The sequence below is a fragment of the Podarcis erhardii genome (genome assembly GCF_964252035.2).
Source record: "Podarcis erhardii genome assembly, chromosome: 13".
NCBI lineage: Eukaryota > Metazoa > Chordata > Lepidosauria > Squamata > Lacertidae > Podarcis > Podarcis erhardii.
In genome coordinates, this window is record NC_138502.1 from 24,000,483 (window position 1) to 24,020,767 (window position 20,285).

The following is a 20,285-nucleotide window of genomic DNA, read 5'->3' on the forward strand; positions in this document are numbered from 1 at the left end:
ACTTTTACTATATTCTGGCTAGCTAGTAGATTTTTTTTCTTTTTGACTATGAAACCCAGACATGGTTTGTTGACTGCAGCTAATATATATATAACTTTAGAAAGTTGGTGAGTGTTCTTAAGTAAACAAGGCTTTGGGGATTATGACTTTTGGGAATATAGAAGTGGAAATAGTTCCATTGTCTATCTATTTCTTAAAAATAAAATAAATTTCTTATGTAATTTGTCTCATTTCCACATATGTTAATCAGGTAGAAGTTTTATTAGACCCTAGCTGCCTTTTGTTTATTTTGCTAATAATGCTGTAACATCAAATATCCCATCTATGGTTTCTAATTACTCCAACAATCATGGGGGGGGGGAATCTTTTTTTTTGGGGGGGTGTTCTTACCTTGACTTGAGAAGCTACTTCCAGAATACCCCTCCCCCCCACAAAAATTCCGTCATGTTAATTAATTGCATGTTGAATGTTTATTACATATTTATATAGTTACTTTAATTCAACGACCTCAGTATGGCTAAATTATAGACAATTGCTTTTGTGAATGAGCTCTCCTTTATACAACTCCCCATATGAACTGACCTGAACCCTGCAATCACCTTCTGAGGCCCTTCTTCATGTGCACCCTCCACAAGAGGTCAGGAGGGTGGCAACACAAGAACGGGCCTTTTCTGCAGTGCCTCCCCACTTGTGGAATGCTGTATTGGAAAGTGTCATGATTTAAAAAATTGCTGCTGCTTTATTAAATGACAGGGATGTATGCATTTGTACAATGGAAAACAATACCTGAGAAGGGCAATATAATTATTTTTTTACAATTAATTGGATGGATCCCAATATATTCATACTTAGAGTTGACCCGTTTAAACCAACAGAACAAGTTAACCAAGCCTATATGGTCCCATTGATTTCAGGGGAACTACATTAAGCATAGCCAAGTCTAGATCCACTGAAAAGTAACCATGCACTCTTTCCATTTGAGTACTACTGCTGCTACTACAATGATTGCAATGAGTTTTTTAATGTACAGTGGTGCCTCGCAAGACGAAATTAATTCGTTCTGCGAGTTTTTTCGTCTTGCGATTTTTTCGTCTTGCGAAGCACGGACTTTGGAAAAGCTTCAAAAATCACCAAAGTCTTCAAAAACCTCAAAAAAGGCTACCACACCGCGTGCTATGAGTTGCTCCTTGAAGTGAATGCACGGTTTTAAGAAAAAGGAAACAAACTTGCAAGACAAAGGAAACAAACTTGCAAGACATTTCCGTCTTGCGAAGCAAGCCCATAGGGAAATCTGTCTTGCGAAGCAACTAAAAAAACGAAAAACTCTTTCGTCTTGCGAGTTTTTCGTCTTGCGAGGCATTCGTCTTGCGAGGTACCACTGTATGACATATTAGTGTATTTTTGGTCTTTGTGGAAGCTGCCCAGAGTGGCTGGGGAAACCCAGCCAGATGGGCGGGGTACAAATAAATTATTATTATTATTATTATTATTATTATTATTATTATTATTATTATTATTGCTTCTGCTAACATAAAAACAACCTGCTGGATAGGACCAATGACCCACATAGTCCAGCATATTTTCTCACAGTAGCCAACCAAATGCTTGTAAGAAATCCAGAAACAGGACCTGAACGCAAGGTCCCTCTCCCCTCCTACAATTTTCTGTAACTGATTTTCGGAAGCATACTGCCTCTGACTGTGGAGATGGAGCATAACCATCATGACAAGTAACCACTGATAAACGTACGCACCATGAATTTATCCAATCCTCTCTTAAAACATCCCAAGTTGGTGGCCATCACTGCCACCTGTGGGAGAGAGTTCTCTAGTTCAATTACATGCTGTGTGAAGAAGGACTTGCTTATGTATATTGTGAATTTTCTAATATCTAGCTTCATTGGATATCCACAAGTTCTAGAATCCTAAGAGAAGGAGAAAAACTTTTCTCTATCTACTTTCTCCATGTCATACATAACTGTATAAAGTGCCAAATGCTGCAGCCTAATTCCATAGCACTGGGGAAGCATCACAAAACAAACAACACCCACACACAATGTTATATTATTATAACAGAGGTTTCCAGCTTTGCTGAGTCCACAGCTCCGTTGACCAACTGCATTCTTTCTGTGGCACCCCTGTGGGGCTCAGGAGCCGTGTTATGCTACCCTAGTGCTTTCCAAATGCACTCAGTACTTCTGCTCACTAGACCTGCTGGTCGTTTATCTGGCTGAAGGCAACCTATGGACACAAAAGGCTGTTTGCTTGGAGTGGACCATTTTAAAAGACATTGCCTCGTTGCCTGATGGAGATCTGAAAATGTGCATCACCCGGTCATCTTGGTGCAACGATGCTCTTGGAGGGGAGATCAGCCTCTGCAAGTGGATAGGGTGCAATGGCAGTGGCACATGGTGCGTGCTGTAATGCTCTAGGTGGCCTGGAAAATTTGTCACCCCTTGATCAGGTTTGAGTTTTCGGACTTCTTTCGCCTAGGTGGGGTTCACCTGTCAGAAAGCGGCAATTAACATTTGATTGGAAGATCTTTATTTGGGCCTTTGGATTGGCCGTGGGGGCAGGTTTGGATTGGCAGGAGTCAGACCATGGTAGGTCCTCCCTTGTGGTGGAAATGGCATTGGTCAGGATCAACATAGTATGGGGGGGGCATAATGGGCCTAAGAGGAGGATTGACCATGGCAAACCGAAGCGTGGGTTCGATATTTGCCTGGTTGAAATCTGCACCCTGGTCCCCCCGTGTGAATTTGCTTGCTTGACTTGCACCACGGCAAGGTTCAACACTGGCTGACTTCTGTTATACAGGTTTGGAACAATCCAAACCCAAAGGATCCATTCCAGCAACCTGAGGCTTGTGAAACGATGAACTGATCCTGGGACCCGATGCCATGCCAACCTTTGCTCTGCCTGCGGCTGTGAAAAACGAATTGGCCTGATTTTATCCCATCACCATTGTACAGTCTGGTTCTTTTGCTGCGCTCATGAGTCACATAGGCAAAAATATCCTAATTAGCAGAATAGCATGCCTTCTTTGGTGTTCTAAAATAAATTAAGCATGTTGGGATTATGGCCAGTGGGGATTTTGAAGAAATAGTGAGCATTAAAAAATGAAAATATCAGATTAAAAGCTCCCTTCTAGACTAAAGTTAGGCTTAACTCATCAGTTAAACAGATTTAAACCCCCACCCCAGTCTATTAGGATTGTTTGCTAGGAAATTTCCAAAATGAACTTACATCCTGTTTTAATGAGCAGTGTTTGATCAACAGCATTAGCAAATCCTTCTACTTGATCAGTTGTTGAATATCGGCCTATATAACAGGTATTTTAGTCAAGGGGTAGAGAGAAAGAGGGGGAGGGTAGTATTTTGATTTTATAAACATTTATGTCGTATCATAGGGCTGATATACGTATAGAATCTCCCGGACATTACTGGAAATTTTCAAAAGGTGGTGCTTTGTTCTGGATCTTCAGCAAGTCAATTTTAGGCTTTTTTTTTTTTTGGCATTTTTGTAAAGAAAAGCTCAACAACTTTCGGGTTGTCCTGGTTTTTACTTTTTGAAATATGGCAACCCTAGTTATCATTACAATAAATCAATAACTGGGAGATGATCCACTCTCATCAACTTTTCTTTTACTTTTCGAGGAATACAAAGAGGCATTGTTTTGTTTAATTCCCTACTGGGGAGGCTATTTTAAAAACAGCTGAAAATAATATTAACCAATTTGTACTTTAATATCAATTTCTCTCTTTGATAGCTCTGGTCCAATATATGGAACCCAATTAGATAAAGGATATTTAATGTAGAAATTAATTCAATTGCTGATTTCTAGGTTCATTTCACAGGAGACCCATACTTTTACCTGTATAGTTGTACATATAAAATCATTCATCTATTTGCTTTTTCTAACATTGTAAGCTACCCCACTCTAGGAAAGTTGGTAATAGGTGAACAGAGGTTAACTGTATTGAATTTTTACGAATGAATGTGATGTGACACGTAAAAGAACTTCAATGTCATAAAACAAACTATTATTCTCAAAAACAGTGTTTTGAAGCCACTTTTCATAATATTGGCTTAATGCTTTCTAAAACATTGAGATGTGATGGACATGCTTAAATTTATTGTGTTTTGCCTACCCACAAATGAAATAATCTGTGAAATAATGAGCCCAAAGGACAAGAAATAACAGGTAATAAAGAAAAAGGAGATCAAGAGACAATGCATTTCCCTTTTTCAATTTCAGATCTGCCCTCATGCAGGACATAGGGGAAAATGAGACAGAAGTAACTGAATTTGTTCTCGTGGGATGGTCAGGTCGACCCAAGGCAAGAATGGGATTGATGGTCCTCTTCATTGTATCCTATGCAGTCATCCTTGTTGGAAATGGACTCATTATTGTGGTGGTCATAAATGACTCCCGGTTGCACAGTCCCATGTACTTTTTCCTCTGTAATTTGTCCATCATTGACCTTTGTTTCTCATCGACTGGCATCCCACAATCTATAGTCAATTGTTTAGTGGATAGACCTGTTATGCCTCTTCCGCTGTGCTATTCTCAAATTCTTCTGGGTCTCCTTTTTGGAACGTGTGAATGTTTGCTGCTGGCTGTCATGGCTTATGATCGCTATGTGGCCATTTCCAACCCACTGCGATATACGCTCATCATGAACAGGAACATTTGCATCACCTTTGCTGCTATGACATGGACGACTGCCTTCATGGTTACAATAGTTCCCTGTCTTGCGAAGCCAGCACGATTCTGTGGGAACAATGAGGTGGACCATTTAGTATGTGAATTCAAAGCTGTCTTTAAGTTACTCTGCACTGATACGTCTGCGAGCACGCTGGGCATGTATTTTACAAGCATTTTCACACTGATTTTACCCCTAGCTTTCATTTCTTTTTCTTATATGCGCATTCTTATTGCCATCATGAGAATGCACTCAGATTCTGAAGGGGGTAGGATGAAGGCTTTTTCCACATGTGGGTCTCATCTGGTTGTGGTGGTCATGTACTATGGCTCAGGTATGTCTGCATACCTTATCCCTCAAACTAAAGAAACTCATTTAGGTGACAAGATTGTTTATATATTTTACACAGTAGTTACACCTATGTTTAACCCTATGATTTATGCACTCAGGAATCAGGAAGTGATGGGAGCACTAAAGAGACTAATGAGCGGGAAGAAATAATGCAAAATTATGTTATTAGATGTTTCAAATCTAACATTCTGTTGATTTTTCAACTGCAGTCTCAGCTTATGTAAGGGAGTGTTCTATGAAATTCTTATGTAGATATAAATGTGCACAAGTGCAAATTGCCCTTATGGCATCACAATTTTCTCATAAGTGTTGGAAGGGATGTTGAAAAAGAGGCACCTTTTTTCACTTATGGTGGTACAGCCCACAAGTATTCAAATTCAGGACAATGGTTAGTCAAGAAATGACCAAAATCCCCAAATATCCCATTGCAACTTCACTGTAGCTTTGTTTACCAAATCAGTGGAACAATCAACTGAAAGATTTTTGCCAGGGCTTTTTTCCAGCCTGAATTCATTGGAACACAGCTGGCAGCTGCCAGAATCTCAATTGCCCACAAATGGACAGGACTTGCAACTTTCATTTCGGTATTTAAAATGTATTAAATTTAGCATCAGCTGGGGGGGGGCGCTAATAAATTATGTGTTGCCAAGTGCTTGGAGTATCATGAAAAAGTATACTGTTTGGTGGGATTTTATCATATAAGCAACAAATGCAAACATATAGGACTCCCTCTCCATGGTACAATGTGAAATTGGGCTTCCTTAATGGTCTTAATTACTTTAAATCTCTTCCATATATACTGTGCTGCTTTTTTGTATTTTTATATCAATTATGTTCAAGCAGTAGTAAGGGGCACTCATTGTAGTAGAATTTTAAAAGAATGGGAACTCCAACATGCAACCAACATCTTCCAATAACTAGAATGGAGGTATTTATTTTCAGATTAGGATAATTCAGATTAGGATAATTGTGCCTTTTCCAAAACTAAATATAAGTTTTGGATATTTGAAAACTAATCTGTGAAACTATTGTATTCAATAGAGTTGATGATCAGAAAATAAAATATATTGGTTATTTGGGAATTGTACTGCCTGAACATTCTGAACATGCCACTAGAGAAGGACTCGTGTGTCCAACAACTGATGCCAAGTGAGAACTGTGCCCTTACAAAGCACCGTGTTCCTAGCCTATTCTCTGAGGGAGCTGGGTAATAAAATGACCGTGGGTTTTGCATGTAGGGGATACATGAAGCCACCAAGAGTTTAAAAGCAAACCCCTAGCCATGAGGTGATGGAGGAGTGGGAAAAGGTCATTTAAAGTGTTCCCAAGAACCAGTACATATGGTCACCCCAGGGATACACAATGTGGTGAATTACAAACAACTCCCATCCAGCATGGCCAATTCGATGTCTACCTTTCCCAAACGCTTCCATTGTTCATCCTATTGCCCACAATAGACCCTGTTGGTTTCTGTGCCCTCACTGATTTATAGCATCTTTTCCCACTTATACATTCTTTGAATATATAAACCCCATTGTTTGAGCTGAATCACTATTTTGTGCCTGTCTGAGGTGGCAAGATCAGCTGGACTATTTAAGGTTTGTAGAAATGACAGGGAGAAGCTGCATGGCACATTATGTAGTATGTTATGAGATGTGTGGTGCCATCTGATGAAAGGGGAGTTGGAGGGAATATATGGCTGTGCTGCAGTTTTGCAATTGTATTGCATTGCTTAATTGTAGAATCACACAAATAGAAAGAGAACCTTGGTTTGCAACTATGGCATTGCACTTACAGAAAAAAATCATTTATATCAGTTTGAAAGAAGAAGCAAATTGACGCTTCTCTGTATCCTAACATATATAACACACCAGGTGAATGCAATTCTGCTATTTATACACTGCTTAACCAACAATGTTTCTAAGTGGTATACATAAAGATTACAAAAAAGGGCACAACATCTATTAAGATTAATCATAAAACAAAAGTACCATAATAAGTGGTATAGAGACAGGGTGAAATTCTATACTTTTCTCACTGTAATGGGAACCGAATTCATATTTTCTGAAACAATATACAAACTGGAACACTGTTGTCCTTCTGAAGTGGGTAGGATGAAGGCTTTTTCTACCTGTGGTTCTCATTTGCCTTTGGCGGTCATGCACTATGGCTCAAGTAAGTCTGCATGCCTTATCCCTCAAACTGAAGAAGCTATTTTGGTGCTAAATTGTTTATATATGTTACACGGTAGTCACACTCATGTTTTATAGCGATCCTTCCAAATTTGCACATCTCGAAATTTTGAACTGCAGTTCTTCAGCAAAAAAAAAAAGAATGTCCACAAGAAAGCATATATTTTGGGGAAGTGTGTATACACACAAAAATAACACAAAAAAATATATTGGGGAAAATCACTTGCAAAAATGTGTATATTAGGATAAATAAACACAAAAAATGCAGACAATCTTTCATTAGGTCATTTTTAAATATAAAAGAGCTTCCAATATGTGCATTGGATTCATGTATACTCAGTACTTTTTTCTGGCGGGATGCAGGGGTATGCATACCCCTAAACATTTTGTGGAGTTTTGTCCATTTACTGTATTTATTTTTCCCAGTTTGAACTACAAAATTGTGGTTCTCTTGAGTCAAAATGAGAGCACCCATATATATATATATATATATATATATATATATATATATATATATATATGGGGGGGGGGACACTGTGTATACACATGTATTAAAGTATAGGCAAATTAACAGAACCAGTCCCTGATTCTAAAACAAATGAGGCATTTGGGACTATGGCCGTTGGGAATTATGAAGAAATTGTAAGTTTAAAAAAAAAATCAGATTAATAATTCTCTTCTAGACTTGAGATCTACACCCAACACTATTTGAATTATTTCCTAGGAACTTTCCAAAATGATTTCCCACACCCTTTTAATAAATCGGCACCATTAATAAATCCTTCCACTTGATTAGATGCTGCATTTCAGTACAGAAATTTGAATCAAAGGGGAGAGAGAAGAAGACGGAGAGGAACTATTTAGAATTTATTACTATTCATGTTGCTAGATTTTATTCTGTCCTCATCACCCTACTCACATACTTGTGATATCAGTGCAATCTGGAAGATAAATCACTAACTGGGGGACGATTCACTTTGAAAAACTTATACTTCTTTTCAAGGAATACAAAGAGGCAAGTCCTGTGTTTAATTTTCTTATTGCTATATTGATATATTATTCACATTTTTTTTTTTAAAAAAAGGAAATAATACTACTTAACTGATTTGTACATTTATGTCAATCTTTATGTTTAAATACTATATAATATTGATGCCTACATTTAATAATTGAAATCGAAAATATATGTGTACAATCAAGAGAGCCATATTCCCAATGTGTAGAAATCAATTCCGTTGCTAAATTCTTGAATGATTTTAAAAGGACTTCAATGTATCATTCAATGGATTGTGCCTGTTGTGTCTAATTGAATCTCTCAGCCTCTATATCATCACAGTCAAAATGGAGTCGCAAACATCATTTTAAAGCTTTTTTAATTTTTTAATTTTTATCCATCACATTCTTCCAATGAGCTTAGGGTGGAATATATGGTAGCCACCTACACACTATCCTTCCAACAAGCTTGTAAATAATGTTAAGTCAAGAAATTGGCCTACAGAGAGCTGAATTAAATATAATACATTTTATGGGCTTAACAATTTTTTCAGTGGTTTGCAAGTAGAAGATACATATGGAGGGGAGGGAACCTAGATCAGTGGGAGAAGGTGGGTGTTTAAATACTTTGCCTTTTGTTGTGGTTTCAGTCCAGACTAGTCCCCTGCATCTGTTAGTTATTTATACTGGAAGTAAAGCTTCCAATGGTGAGAATGGTACTCAACACCTAGTGTATAGAGCAGGTGTGGTATGCATGTGGCAGGTAGAATCCAGATTGAGATTGCATCAGGAGACTAACAAAAGATTTTCCTACTGCCTCCAAAGTATAGCCTTCACATGAATTAACACATTTAAAAAAATCAAACAATTATCAGTTGTGTGAATGATGCCACATTTAGTTTATCCTTAAGCACTGTGACTGAAAGGATTGGAATTTTTCATTCCCTCATTGAAGTCCATCTTCTATACTAGCAATAGCTAACATGGTGTCTTCCATATATCTATTCATTTTACTTATTTCATAAAATTTATATACTGCTTGATCATAGAAGACATCAAAGTGGTTACTGAAAGATTGGTGCTGTTGGACTACAGCCCCCATCATCCATAGTCAGCATGTCAAATGCTCAAAGATAATGGGAGCTGTAGTCAAATATCATCTGGAGGTCACTACATTGATATTCCCTGAATTATTCAAAAATGGATCTATTTTTAAAAAGTTTTATTTGGAATGATTTCCAATATAATTAACATGTATTCATTTGATAAAATGTTGCCCACGGATATACCTAAAGTGAAAAGAAAGGAATGAAATGAATTGCTTCCAATTTGATTAAAAACTGAAAGAAGCATTGTATTTTTGTCCATTTTCTAAAATTATTAATCTATTTGCTTCCTCTAACATTATTGAAGGCTACCCTGCTCTGGGATGGTATGCAATAGATTGAGGAACAATTACTGGGTTACATTTTTAAAAACTTAAAAAAAAAAAAAATTGTATCTCCCTCATGTTCTCTAACCATAAAACCAAACATTGACAATCACTTCTTAATGTATACCTTTACATATAGGCACAATACTGTGTGTGATAATGAAAACTCACAGGACAATAAATAAATGGTAAGAAAGAGATAATGCATCTCCCTTTCTTCTGTTTCAGGTCTACACCCATGCAAGACGTAGGGGAAAATGAGACAGAAGTAACTGAATTTGTTCTCGTGGGATGGTCAGGTCGACCCAAGGCAAGAATGGGATTGATGGTCCTCTTCATTGTATCCTATGCAGTCATCCTTGTTGGAAATGGACTCATTATTGTGGTGGTCATAAATGACTCCCGGTTGCACAGTCCTATGTACTTTTTCCTCTGTAATTTGTCCATCATTGACCTTTGTTTCTCATCGACTGGCATCCCACAATCCATAGTTAACTGTTTAGTGGATAGACCTGTTATGTCCCTTCCACTGTGCTATTCTCAAATTCTTCTGGGTCTCCTTTTTGGAACGTGTGAATGTTTGCTGCTGGCTGTCATGGCTTATGATCGCTATGTGGCCATTTCCAACCCACTGCGATATACGCTCATCATGAACAGGAACATTTGCATCACCTTTGCTGCTATGACATGGACGACTGCCTTCATGGTTACAATAGTTCCCTGTCTTGCGAAGCCAGCACGATTCTGTGGGAACAATGAGGTGGATCATTTAGTATGTGAATTCAAAGCTGTCTTTAAGTTACTCTGCACTGATACGTCTGCTGATACATTGGGCATGTTTTTTACAAGCACATTCACCCTTGTTTTCCCTCTGATTTTCATTGTTTTTTCTTATATGCGCATTCTTGTCGCCATCATGAGAATGCACTCAGATTCTGAAGGAGGTAGGATGAAGGCTTTTTCTACATGTGGGTCTCATTTGGCTGTGGTGGTCATGTACTATGGCTCATGTATGGCCTCCTACCTCACCCCTCAGAGTAAAGAAACCCATTTAGGTGACAAGATAATTTTTGTATTTTACGCAATAGCCACCCCCATGTTTAATCCTCTGATTTATACACTCCGGAATCAGGAAGTAATGGGGTCATTGAAGAGACTGGTGAGTGGAAAAAAGTAATACAGAAGTATGTTATTAGATGCTCTTAGTCCACTGATATATCCACTGATATATATTGGTGTTTTCCTATATATAAACTGTTATATTCATACCCCAATCCAATCTTTTTTAAAAAATAAGAAATAAACTTGATTTGGTAGTTTATTTAAAATAAATAGGAATATGTCCGAATTTAACTCTCAACAAATTGTGTATACGTATATGTGTGCTCATGTACATAAGGTGTTTATTTAAAAATTAAAATGTAAGATTTCAGACTACTTCTGTCCATTTGCATTGATCATCACAAAATAAAATAAATTGGTTGTTCAGGAGCTATACTGCCTGCACAGTCTGGCTCTGGAATTAGATAGACACTCAAGTGCCCAGTTCCTGATGCCAGGCTATTCCTAGTCTAGCCTCTGTGGCAGATAGGACAGAAACTATTGGCATATCCCATTAAAAGCTCCTTATGTCCCCTGAAGATCTCAAAACCCAAGCAGGTTTGTATGTGAGAAGAAGGTCTTTCAGATAGCTTGGACCCAAACCACATAGGGATTTATACATCATAAAACTAGCGCTTTGAATTGTGCAAGAAACAGGCTGGAAGCCAGCCTCTATTGTTTTACCAAGAGAGTTGTATGCTACCTATTACCAGCCCCAGTCAACCATCTGGCTGCAGGTCTTTGACCTAGATGAAGTTTATAAGTCGTTTTCAAAGACAGCCCCACATCATGCATTATAGTAATCCGAACAGGATGTAACTAAGAAATATATCACAGCGGCCAAATCAGATATATAAAGGAATGGGTGAAGCTGGCAACAGGTTCATTACTTCCAAAAGCTGTCCGAAAGCACTCCTGGCCGCTGAAGAGACCTGGACATTTAGGCTGCGAACTTCTATCTTCAGAGGGAACGTTACTCCATCTAGGACTGGCAGAATTAGGTGAAAGCATAACTAAAAAGGCCTATGTTCATGAAAACAACACACAAAAATGCATTGCAACTCAGAAAATTGCTTGCAATATTAATCAAAACTGCACACAAAATGTGTATCTTTGGAGAAATATGAAGTAATGTGTTGAATTTTAATGAGGAAAGTTTTTTCCCCCCATGCAAAGTACAGTACTGCAGAAATGTGGAGACCATAATTCTGCATACTTTCCAAGTGTCCCTATTTTCCAGGGACATATTGTTACATGGACAAAGTTTATATAATTCTTACTGCAGTTCCTCTTGAAGCAAACTGTTGCAGACTACAGACTCTGGGCCTTTTAGGTAATTCCCGACTCCCTCTCTCTCCTCTACCCCAGCTTACTCTCTCAGTTGTTAAATCTTGATCACAACTCTGTGACATTTAAATGGGCCAATCTATTGTATTACTATAGCCATCTAACTGAGAGCATAAATGGGGTCTGATGTACTTGTCAAGAGATGTATTTCAGATTTTGGATACCAAAGGAGGTGTATGTTCTGTGCCCACCTGGTGCACATCTGAGAGTGAGGGAGATATGGGGAAGAGCCTCAGAAAGGATATTTCAGAAAGGGAGGGGGAGGCTTCTTCAAAAGGTGCTTTTGCCAAGAACTTCAAGACAGTCTCTATGTCTTAAAACTACAGATAAATCTGAAGCAGCCTCTCCCCTCTTTAAACAAGGGGGCAGATGGCAACAGAGTTGTGACTTTTTTGGTCATGGACCATTTGTGATGGCTCCACATCTCTCATGTGGAGATAAATGGTCTGGGGATAAATGATAATGCCAAATTGCCAATGGTAAGCAAGCCTAGGACTGATCACTGCCCAAATGGAAATTCCTTCCAGTAGCACCTTAAAGACCAACTAAGTCAGTTCTTGGTATGAGCTTTCGTGTGCATGCACACTTCTTCAGATATCTGAAGAAGTGTGCATGCACACGAAAGCTCATACCAAGAACTGACTTAGTTGGTCTTTAAGGTGCTACTGGAAGGAATTTGTTTTGTTTTGACTATGGCAGACCAACACGGCTACCTATCTGTAACTGCCCAAATGGAAGTCAGCCTTGAAAACCCATAAAGATCCATGGCTGAAGAAAGCTGGGACACAAAAAAGCTAAACCAATGTACTAAATAATGTTGATGTATAAATATACTAAATAATAATACTGGCAAGGATGCTACATAAATTCCGCTGGAGGAATGATCTGAAATCAGCATGGCATTTCACATTGACTGATATTTAACAATTATTTTACCTTCAAGTTGGTTTTTGCAATGTTATTTACTGCGGTCATAGGTTTTAGTTATGGAGTAACTTCAGAAAGTAATGAGACATTTGGGAATGCACCCAATGGGAAGACAAAAAGCAGAGTACTAAAATAAAATCTAGCCCATTGTTTCCTATATAAAATCTCCCATTGAAAATTAGTTACATCTCTATTAATTTCCTCAGGCGCCATCTGTGTGGTTTGCTTGGCACTTAAAAAATAATAATAATCCTGATTCTCCAGTGCTAATTCTTCTAAGAGTGCTCGAACTATTAGTGCATTAAAAGGTAATGTAAATTGTATTTGTATTAATGAATAGGACTATTTCAAACCAGGATTTCTACCAAGTTATTTCTTTTCTAGTTTTGCTTACAGTTAAATTCTACCTATGTTTTCTTTTTTAAAACAACAACACCACAGTTTTAACCAGTTTGATGCAACTAGCTAATACATAAAGTATGGATAGTACTATTAAAATAGATAATATAAAGAAGTAGAATTTCTTCAATGGCTTTTGATTTCAAGGAGTTTTAAGAAGGTAATGAATTTTCTTACACATTTTAGTCTTTATAATAATTATACATCATAATACATGTTTTATGCATTTATATCAATTTTGTTACATATATAATGTGCAAAATACTATTCTCTCCCTCACTCTCCTAGAAACAACAGTAACTAGTCATTAGTATTATAATAAAATTATTGATGTTTCCATTGGCTGTGTAATTTTCTTACTAGGGGGCTGCAGCCACTGGTAGTCACAGTCTAAGTACTAAAAGACCAGTTAAAATTAATAGAAATGGCTATGCAAGGTTTGCTCATTTCTGTTTTCCTGACTGTATGGGGAAGGGAGAAATGAAAATGTTGTGGATAAAATGTTCACCATGTTATTTTCTTGTTCTGTTTCGCAAGACATATATTTGCATCATAAATTTGCCTTTAAAGTTTACATTGTGGAAAGGAAACATGTGTCCTTTTACCCTCTAAATGGCCACCCATGAAATAATAATAATAATCTAATAATAATAATCAGACCCTCCAAATCTCTATATTTTCCAAGGACAGTCCTGGATTTACAGAAGGCATCCTAGTTTTTAATTTGGTCCCAGAATGTCCCACTTTTCCTTAGGGTATCCCTATTTCATTGGAGAAATGTTGGAGGGTATGGAGTTATGGGACCCCTGAGCCAATGCGATAAGTAACTGTACAGACTTTAGGAGAAATCTGAAGGCAGCCTTGTATAGGGAAGTTTTTTTTAACGCTTAAAGTTTTATTAAGTTTACATATATACTGGAAGTTGCCCAGAGTGGCTTGGTCAACACAGTCAGGTGTGCAGAGTAGAATTCTTCTTCTTCTTCTTCTTCTTCTTCTTCTTCTTCTTCTTCTTCTTCTTCTTGACTAGGACAGCCCTATTTTAATAAGAGAAATGGAGGGTATGATAATTTAGGAAAGTCCAGTGGTTGGAGTCTCTTACTTGAGTATAAGAAACGTTTACTGAGGCAAAGTAGAGGTATAGGCTCAGCAATAGGCAGTGAGTCACAGAAGCCTTTGCACTCTAGCCAGGTGACAGGAAAGGTGAGAGTAGGTAGCCTAGAAAGAATAGTTCAGCCCTGCAGAGTCCAAGAGTTCAGAACTGAAAAGAAGCAACCGAGTTGTCACAACAGGTCGGGCTAGATTAGCTTGGTGGCAAACTCTTTTGAGTGTGCAGACCCTTGCTGTGTCAGGGGAGGGGTACGTCCATAGACTAGTTCCTGCACACACACTCCTCTCTATCATCTGTCTAGGCAAGCAAGAGACATGATCAGACTTCAAATGCATATTTCAGCCATGCAAATGTACTTAAGGGTTCAAAACAGAGTTGCTGAGTGTTGCAACCTTGAAAGAAAAGAAAGGCCCGGGGTGGGGGGCAGAGACCCAGAGGGTTGCATTCAACTCCTGAATCTGAGGGTCCCCAACCCTGCCATAGAAGGGGATGTGCAAAGAAGGAAACATATTTCTTTCCATACTCTTCTATGTTTCTTCATGCCAAGAGTCTAGTAATCAACTCCTTAATTTGTGAATGGCATTGCTTAGTTTCCAAACTGATAGTCACTCATCTACCTGAATTCACTATTACAGAGAATTCTGGCCCTTGAAAGTTATGGACCAAAGTCATATTTATAGTATTATGTAGAAGGATTACTCTGTTTCTAAAGATGCAAAATAGGAGAAATTAATGGAAAATTCCATTGGAAAAGGCATTACCTTCCTTTCCCTCAATAAAATAAAAATATATAAATACATCAGTGCTTTTATATTTTTGCTCTTTTTATATGTTTTTATCATTCTGTTTTACTGTTTTTAGGTTATCCTTTTTAACACTTAGGGATTAAACAAAATTAAGTTGCTTAGAAATGATGGCAAATAAATGAATAAAATAATTAACTCAACCATAACAATTCTAGACACAAAATAACATTGTAAATATTCCCTGGGATCTCCACATCTCAGGCATTTTGTGTCAGCCCACATTAATACACTCATCTGAGATTTAGATGTTTTTTATGCGCACAAATTTTCCTATATGGTCACATTTAATCTCACAGTCTGATGCTTTATTGCTTCATCTTCTGTTACATAAACTAGGCATCTGAAAAAATGGATATGCCCAGTAAATAACAAATAAATTTGTTCAACTGTATTCTAATCTATTTCAAAACTATTTAAACATCATTATTTATCTCTCCCCATCCCCGTCTTATCAGCCTTTATGCAGGAAGTAGGAGAAAATGAGACCGCAGTGACTGAATTTGTTCTCATTGGATGGTCGGGCCGCCCCAAGGCAAGGATGGGTTTAATGGCGTTCATGATAGTTGCATATTTGATTACAGTTGTTGGAAATGGACTCATTGTGGTGGTGGTCATAGCTGATCCCCGGCTCCACAACCCCATGTATTTTTTCCTGTGCAATTTGTCCATCCTTGATCTGTGCATGTCATCATCTGGAGTCCCCCAGTCTATAGCCAACTGTGTGGTGGACAGACCTGTCATATCTTTTCCTTTATGCCTCACCCAACTCTACACTGGCCTTTTCTTTGGCACAACCGAATGCTTCCTTCTTGCTGTCATGGCTTATGATCGATTCATTGCCATCTCCAACCCACTGCGCTACATGCTCATAATGAACAATACAGTTTGCACCGCCTTGGCTTCTGTGACTTGGTTTAGTGCCTTTATGCTAACAGTAGTCCCCTGCCTTGCAAAGCCAGCTAGATTCTGTGGAAACAATGAGGTGGACCATTTATCATGTGAATTTAAAGCTGTTTTCAAACTCATTTGTACAGATACCTCTATGAGCCAAATAAGCATATTCTTCACTAGCACTGTGACACTGGTTCTGCCCCTTGGCTTCATCCTTTTTTCTTACATGCGTATCCTTGCAGCTATCCTGAGGATGAAAGCAGGAGGCAGGATAAAGGCATTTTCCACCTGTGGGTCCCACCTGGCTGTGGTTTGCATGTTCTATGGCACATGCATATTTACATACCTCCTCCCTCAAAATAAGAACACGCGTTTAGTTGACAAAATAATTTCTGCATTTTATGGAGTGCTGACGCCCATGTTTAATCCTTTAATTTATACACTCAGAAACCAGGAAGTGCTGGGAGCATTGAAGAAGCTTCTGTTTACAAAAAGTTTATAGGTAACTAATTACACTTTTAAAATAACTTATTTTGTGTGTAGATGTCTTATCTGTAACTGAAATCTGTTATCTGAAAACTGTTGTGTCTGTTGTACATACCCATCCCAATTTCCAGTCTAGAAATTTGAAATGGTTCTTTTAAATAGTATCTCTATGTAGAACACTAACTGTGGTAGGAAATGAAATGTTCATCTTAATTTCTACTCACATTGTCATTTGGGGCTGAGGCAACTCTTAAACATGCAAATCTTCCACAACATTTGCAGCTGGAAGTGGTGAAGTGCCAGTTAAACCTGTTAAATGTGTGAACTGGTTATTGTTGTTGTTGTTTAGTCGTTTAGTTGTGTCCGACTCTTTGTGACCCCATGGACCAGAGCACACCAGGCACTCCTGTCTTCCACTGCCTCCCGCAGTTTGGTCAGACTCATGTTTGTAGCTTCGAGAACACTGTCCAACCATCTTGTCCTCTGCCGTCCCCTTCTCCTTGTGCCCTCCATCTTTCCCAGCATCAGGGTCTTTTCCAGGGAGTCTTCTCTTCTCATGAGGTGGCCAAAATATTGGAGCCTCAGCTTCACGATCTGTCCTTCCAGTGAGCACCCAGGGCTGATTTCCTTAAGAATGGATACGTTTGATCTTCTTGCAGTCCATGGGACTCTCAAGAGTCTCCTCCAGCACCAGAATTCTAAAGCATCAATTCTTCGGCAATCAGCCTTCTTTATGGTCCAGCTCTCACTTCCATACATCACTACTGGGAAAACCATGGCTTTATCTATGCAGACCTTTGTTGGTAAGGTGATGTCTCTGCTTTTTAAGATGCTGAAACTGGTTATTAGAACTGAACTGGTTATTAGAACCCCTGAATATTCAGTCACTTCAATAGTTTGCATTGATTGGTTTATAACATATATTTGTAATATGTGATTCGGTGTGTTTTAATTTGCTCTGCTCCACTTAGAGATGTTGAATATATTGATTAGTATAGAAATAATAATTATATAATAATTATATTATATGCAGCCATCTGACTGAAACTGTGTGCAACAATATTTTCATTTTACCAAGCTGGTGCACCATTCCTGACAATAGATGTCATTGCCCAATATTCTATTATAACAATATTATAAAATATATGGTTTCAGAGCATTACACAAGTAGTACAGGAAGTTCATAGTCTTTCCTTGCTTCAAAAATGGGGTTGTCAGAAATGCACCTCTTGAAACCGAAGTTGCATTTTAGCAACAGAGAGAGGCTTTTAACTTAGGACTTCTGCTCCTTGTATACTAGTGGGTTTATTCTAATAGAAAGGATCATGACAATATTTCTATCAATAACCTAAGAATTTTCCTCCCCCAGTGTTTGCAAATAATCTATCTGTATAAGCCTCTTTCAAATTGCAAATAGTCTATCTGTATAAGCCTCTTTCAAATTACACACATACACCCCAATAGCCTAAAATGCCCTACCTTTTACTTTCTAGCTATTCTGGCTTCACCTTTCTGGCTATTCATTATTCTAAAGATGAATTGACTAAGAACATATAAAATTAGTGCTGTGCCAAAATTTTCTCCAGCATCTTAAAAACCATTTAAAAACCATTCATCATCAACTGATGAGGGGGGTTGGTATTCAAAAACTATCAAAGGGGAAAGCAAATTCCAGTGAAATTATCATGGGCAGTGCAGGAGATGGGGGTTGGTTGTGTTCAATTACTTTCAAAGAGGCCAAAGGGGACTAGTGAGTATCCTTTCTACAAATCAATTTCACAGTTGTCTGGACTCTGTTTTGTAGGAAAGAATTACTGTTAGGATATGAGACCCATTTTTTTTTTTAATTTTTTTGCAGTTCTGGAAACAAGTGGAGAGTATTTCAACAAGCTGTCCCAGCCAGAGTATACTTGAGACTTATGTGAAAGGCAATTTAATCAGCACCAACACCTGCAGCTTCCCAGGAGCTCCTGCCTCCTGAAAAACTAGCCAAGCTTTCTTGTATGTGTCTGGTTGCTCTCCATTGTTATTCTTTTTATTTTTTGAAAGTAGATGGTTTCATCTTAAAGAAATCAAGGTGGATATAAATAAATGCAGAGAGAGGAGGAGGAGGAGGACTTCTGTTAAGAACCATATACACTGAGGTCAGGCTATCAGCAATTCATAGCTACCTTTCCCAGTTTCCCACACTTCAGTGAAAAGATTGGATAATTCCTCCCAATGCAGCTTTTTCACAGCAGGAAACCCAGGTAGCAAGGAAGGCTGTAGAACTCTGAAGAAATGTTTAATGGAAAGAAATAGGAAACACACAGTCCCCCCCCCCCACGCGAGCCACTTCACAGTGATAAAGGAAGCTCAGAACCACACCAGAATCCACTGGAATCCAGTGTCCCAAGAAAGAGATAGGAAAATGGAAGCCCCTTTTACAGGGGAAGAAAACTTTTGAGAAAAGTGGAGAATAGGCTTTGGCACAGCACTACATAGAAATTCTGCAATGGTCTCATGATGTTAAGAAGAATATATTACTAGTTGGAGAGTTAAGCAAACAAGACTCTCCCATTGAAATCAGAACAGTTACAGATTTGAATACATTTCCCCATGTGTATACTAAGAAACTTTCTGTCATCCTCATCTTTATGGTGACTCAGCTCTTTGAATGCTGAGCAGATTTCTAAAATAGATAGGAGTCGCAGAGGTAAAAGCCTGTTTCTATGTATATGGCAAAGCTCTGGACTGGGTTGAATAAGAGTGTAATGCGGAAAGCCAAAGCATCAGCCTGACAGAACTGAGAAAAAGAAAGAGTGGGAAGAAATCTCTATAATATTTTTGGAATGCATTAGAATTGAAGAGAAATCAAATTTACACTCAAACCTTAATGCTTTAATGTAGCTAATCAAAAATACATACTACATCATCATCACCATCAGATATGGGACTAAATAGTCCCCCAGAACTGACTGGGATTGCACCTGCTAAAGACCTTCTGTATCACAGTAATAGGGCTCTGCATCAGGCTAAGAAGACTGATAATCTCTGTGATATGTATCAGTTTTATTCTTAGATGGATTGTGGTGGAACTACAATGCAAACAACAATAAACAATAATAGGAGTAAGTCTCTCCTTGACCCATCCAGTCCCCCTTTCCCAAATACCCTCTTTAGGGACTTAGACTGGTGTGAGTTATACCAGGGGAGCCCTGAAGTGAGACATGTACTCTCGTGTATCTCTAGTTCACCGGGGGGGGGGGGGGTAAGGAACTTACACTGAGCTATCTGTGGCTGAGCCCTGACAAGATTAGCCAAATCCAAATTCTTTTGCCCTGGTGGATCCTGGGTCTGGATTGTGCTGTAAGACACACATGGATCTTTCCTTTCTACTATTAGATTGGATGATCTACATGGAAATACCAAATAAGTTTTAGTAATCTCCCTGGCAAGCATTTTACACATAATTTTGCAAATGCAGTAGGCATAGTAAATGTATTTCCTTATTTTTCCATTTGACTCTTTCTGCTTAATAACTATGACTGCAAATGGACTTGTTGCC

At 38.3% G+C, this 20,285-nt stretch overlaps 3 protein-coding genes across 3 annotated transcripts; all 3 read left to right on the forward strand.

Annotated features, from left to right (window-relative positions):
- Window positions 1–4,261: 4,261 nt before the first annotated feature.
- Window positions 4,262–5,206, forward strand: LOC309327515 (olfactory receptor 13H1-like; the record flags this gene model as incomplete). The annotated part of the gene is made up of 1 exon (XM_081836816.1): window positions 4,262–5,206. Exon 1 carries the CDS (start codon window positions 4,268–4,270, stop codon window positions 5,204–5,206), a length of 939 nt encoding a protein of 312 aa, XP_081692942.1. The 5' UTR covers window positions 4,262–4,267.
- Window positions 5,207–9,989: 4,783 nt separating this feature from the next.
- Window positions 9,990–10,850, forward strand: LOC309327552 (olfactory receptor 13H1-like; the record flags this gene model as incomplete). Its single annotated transcript, XM_081836853.1, has 1 exon — window positions 9,990–10,850. The coding sequence occupies one exon, from the start codon at window positions 9,990–9,992 to the stop codon at window positions 10,848–10,850; it is 861 nt and encodes a 286-aa protein (XP_081692979.1).
- A 4,971-nt stretch (window positions 10,851–15,821) lies between these two features.
- On the forward strand, window positions 15,822–16,754 carry LOC309327010 (olfactory receptor 13H1-like; the record flags this gene model as incomplete). Its single annotated transcript, XM_081836042.1, has 1 exon — window positions 15,822–16,754. The coding sequence occupies one exon, from the start codon at window positions 15,822–15,824 to the stop codon at window positions 16,752–16,754; it is 933 nt and encodes a 310-aa protein (XP_081692168.1).
- Window positions 16,755–20,285: the final 3,531 nt, after the last annotated feature.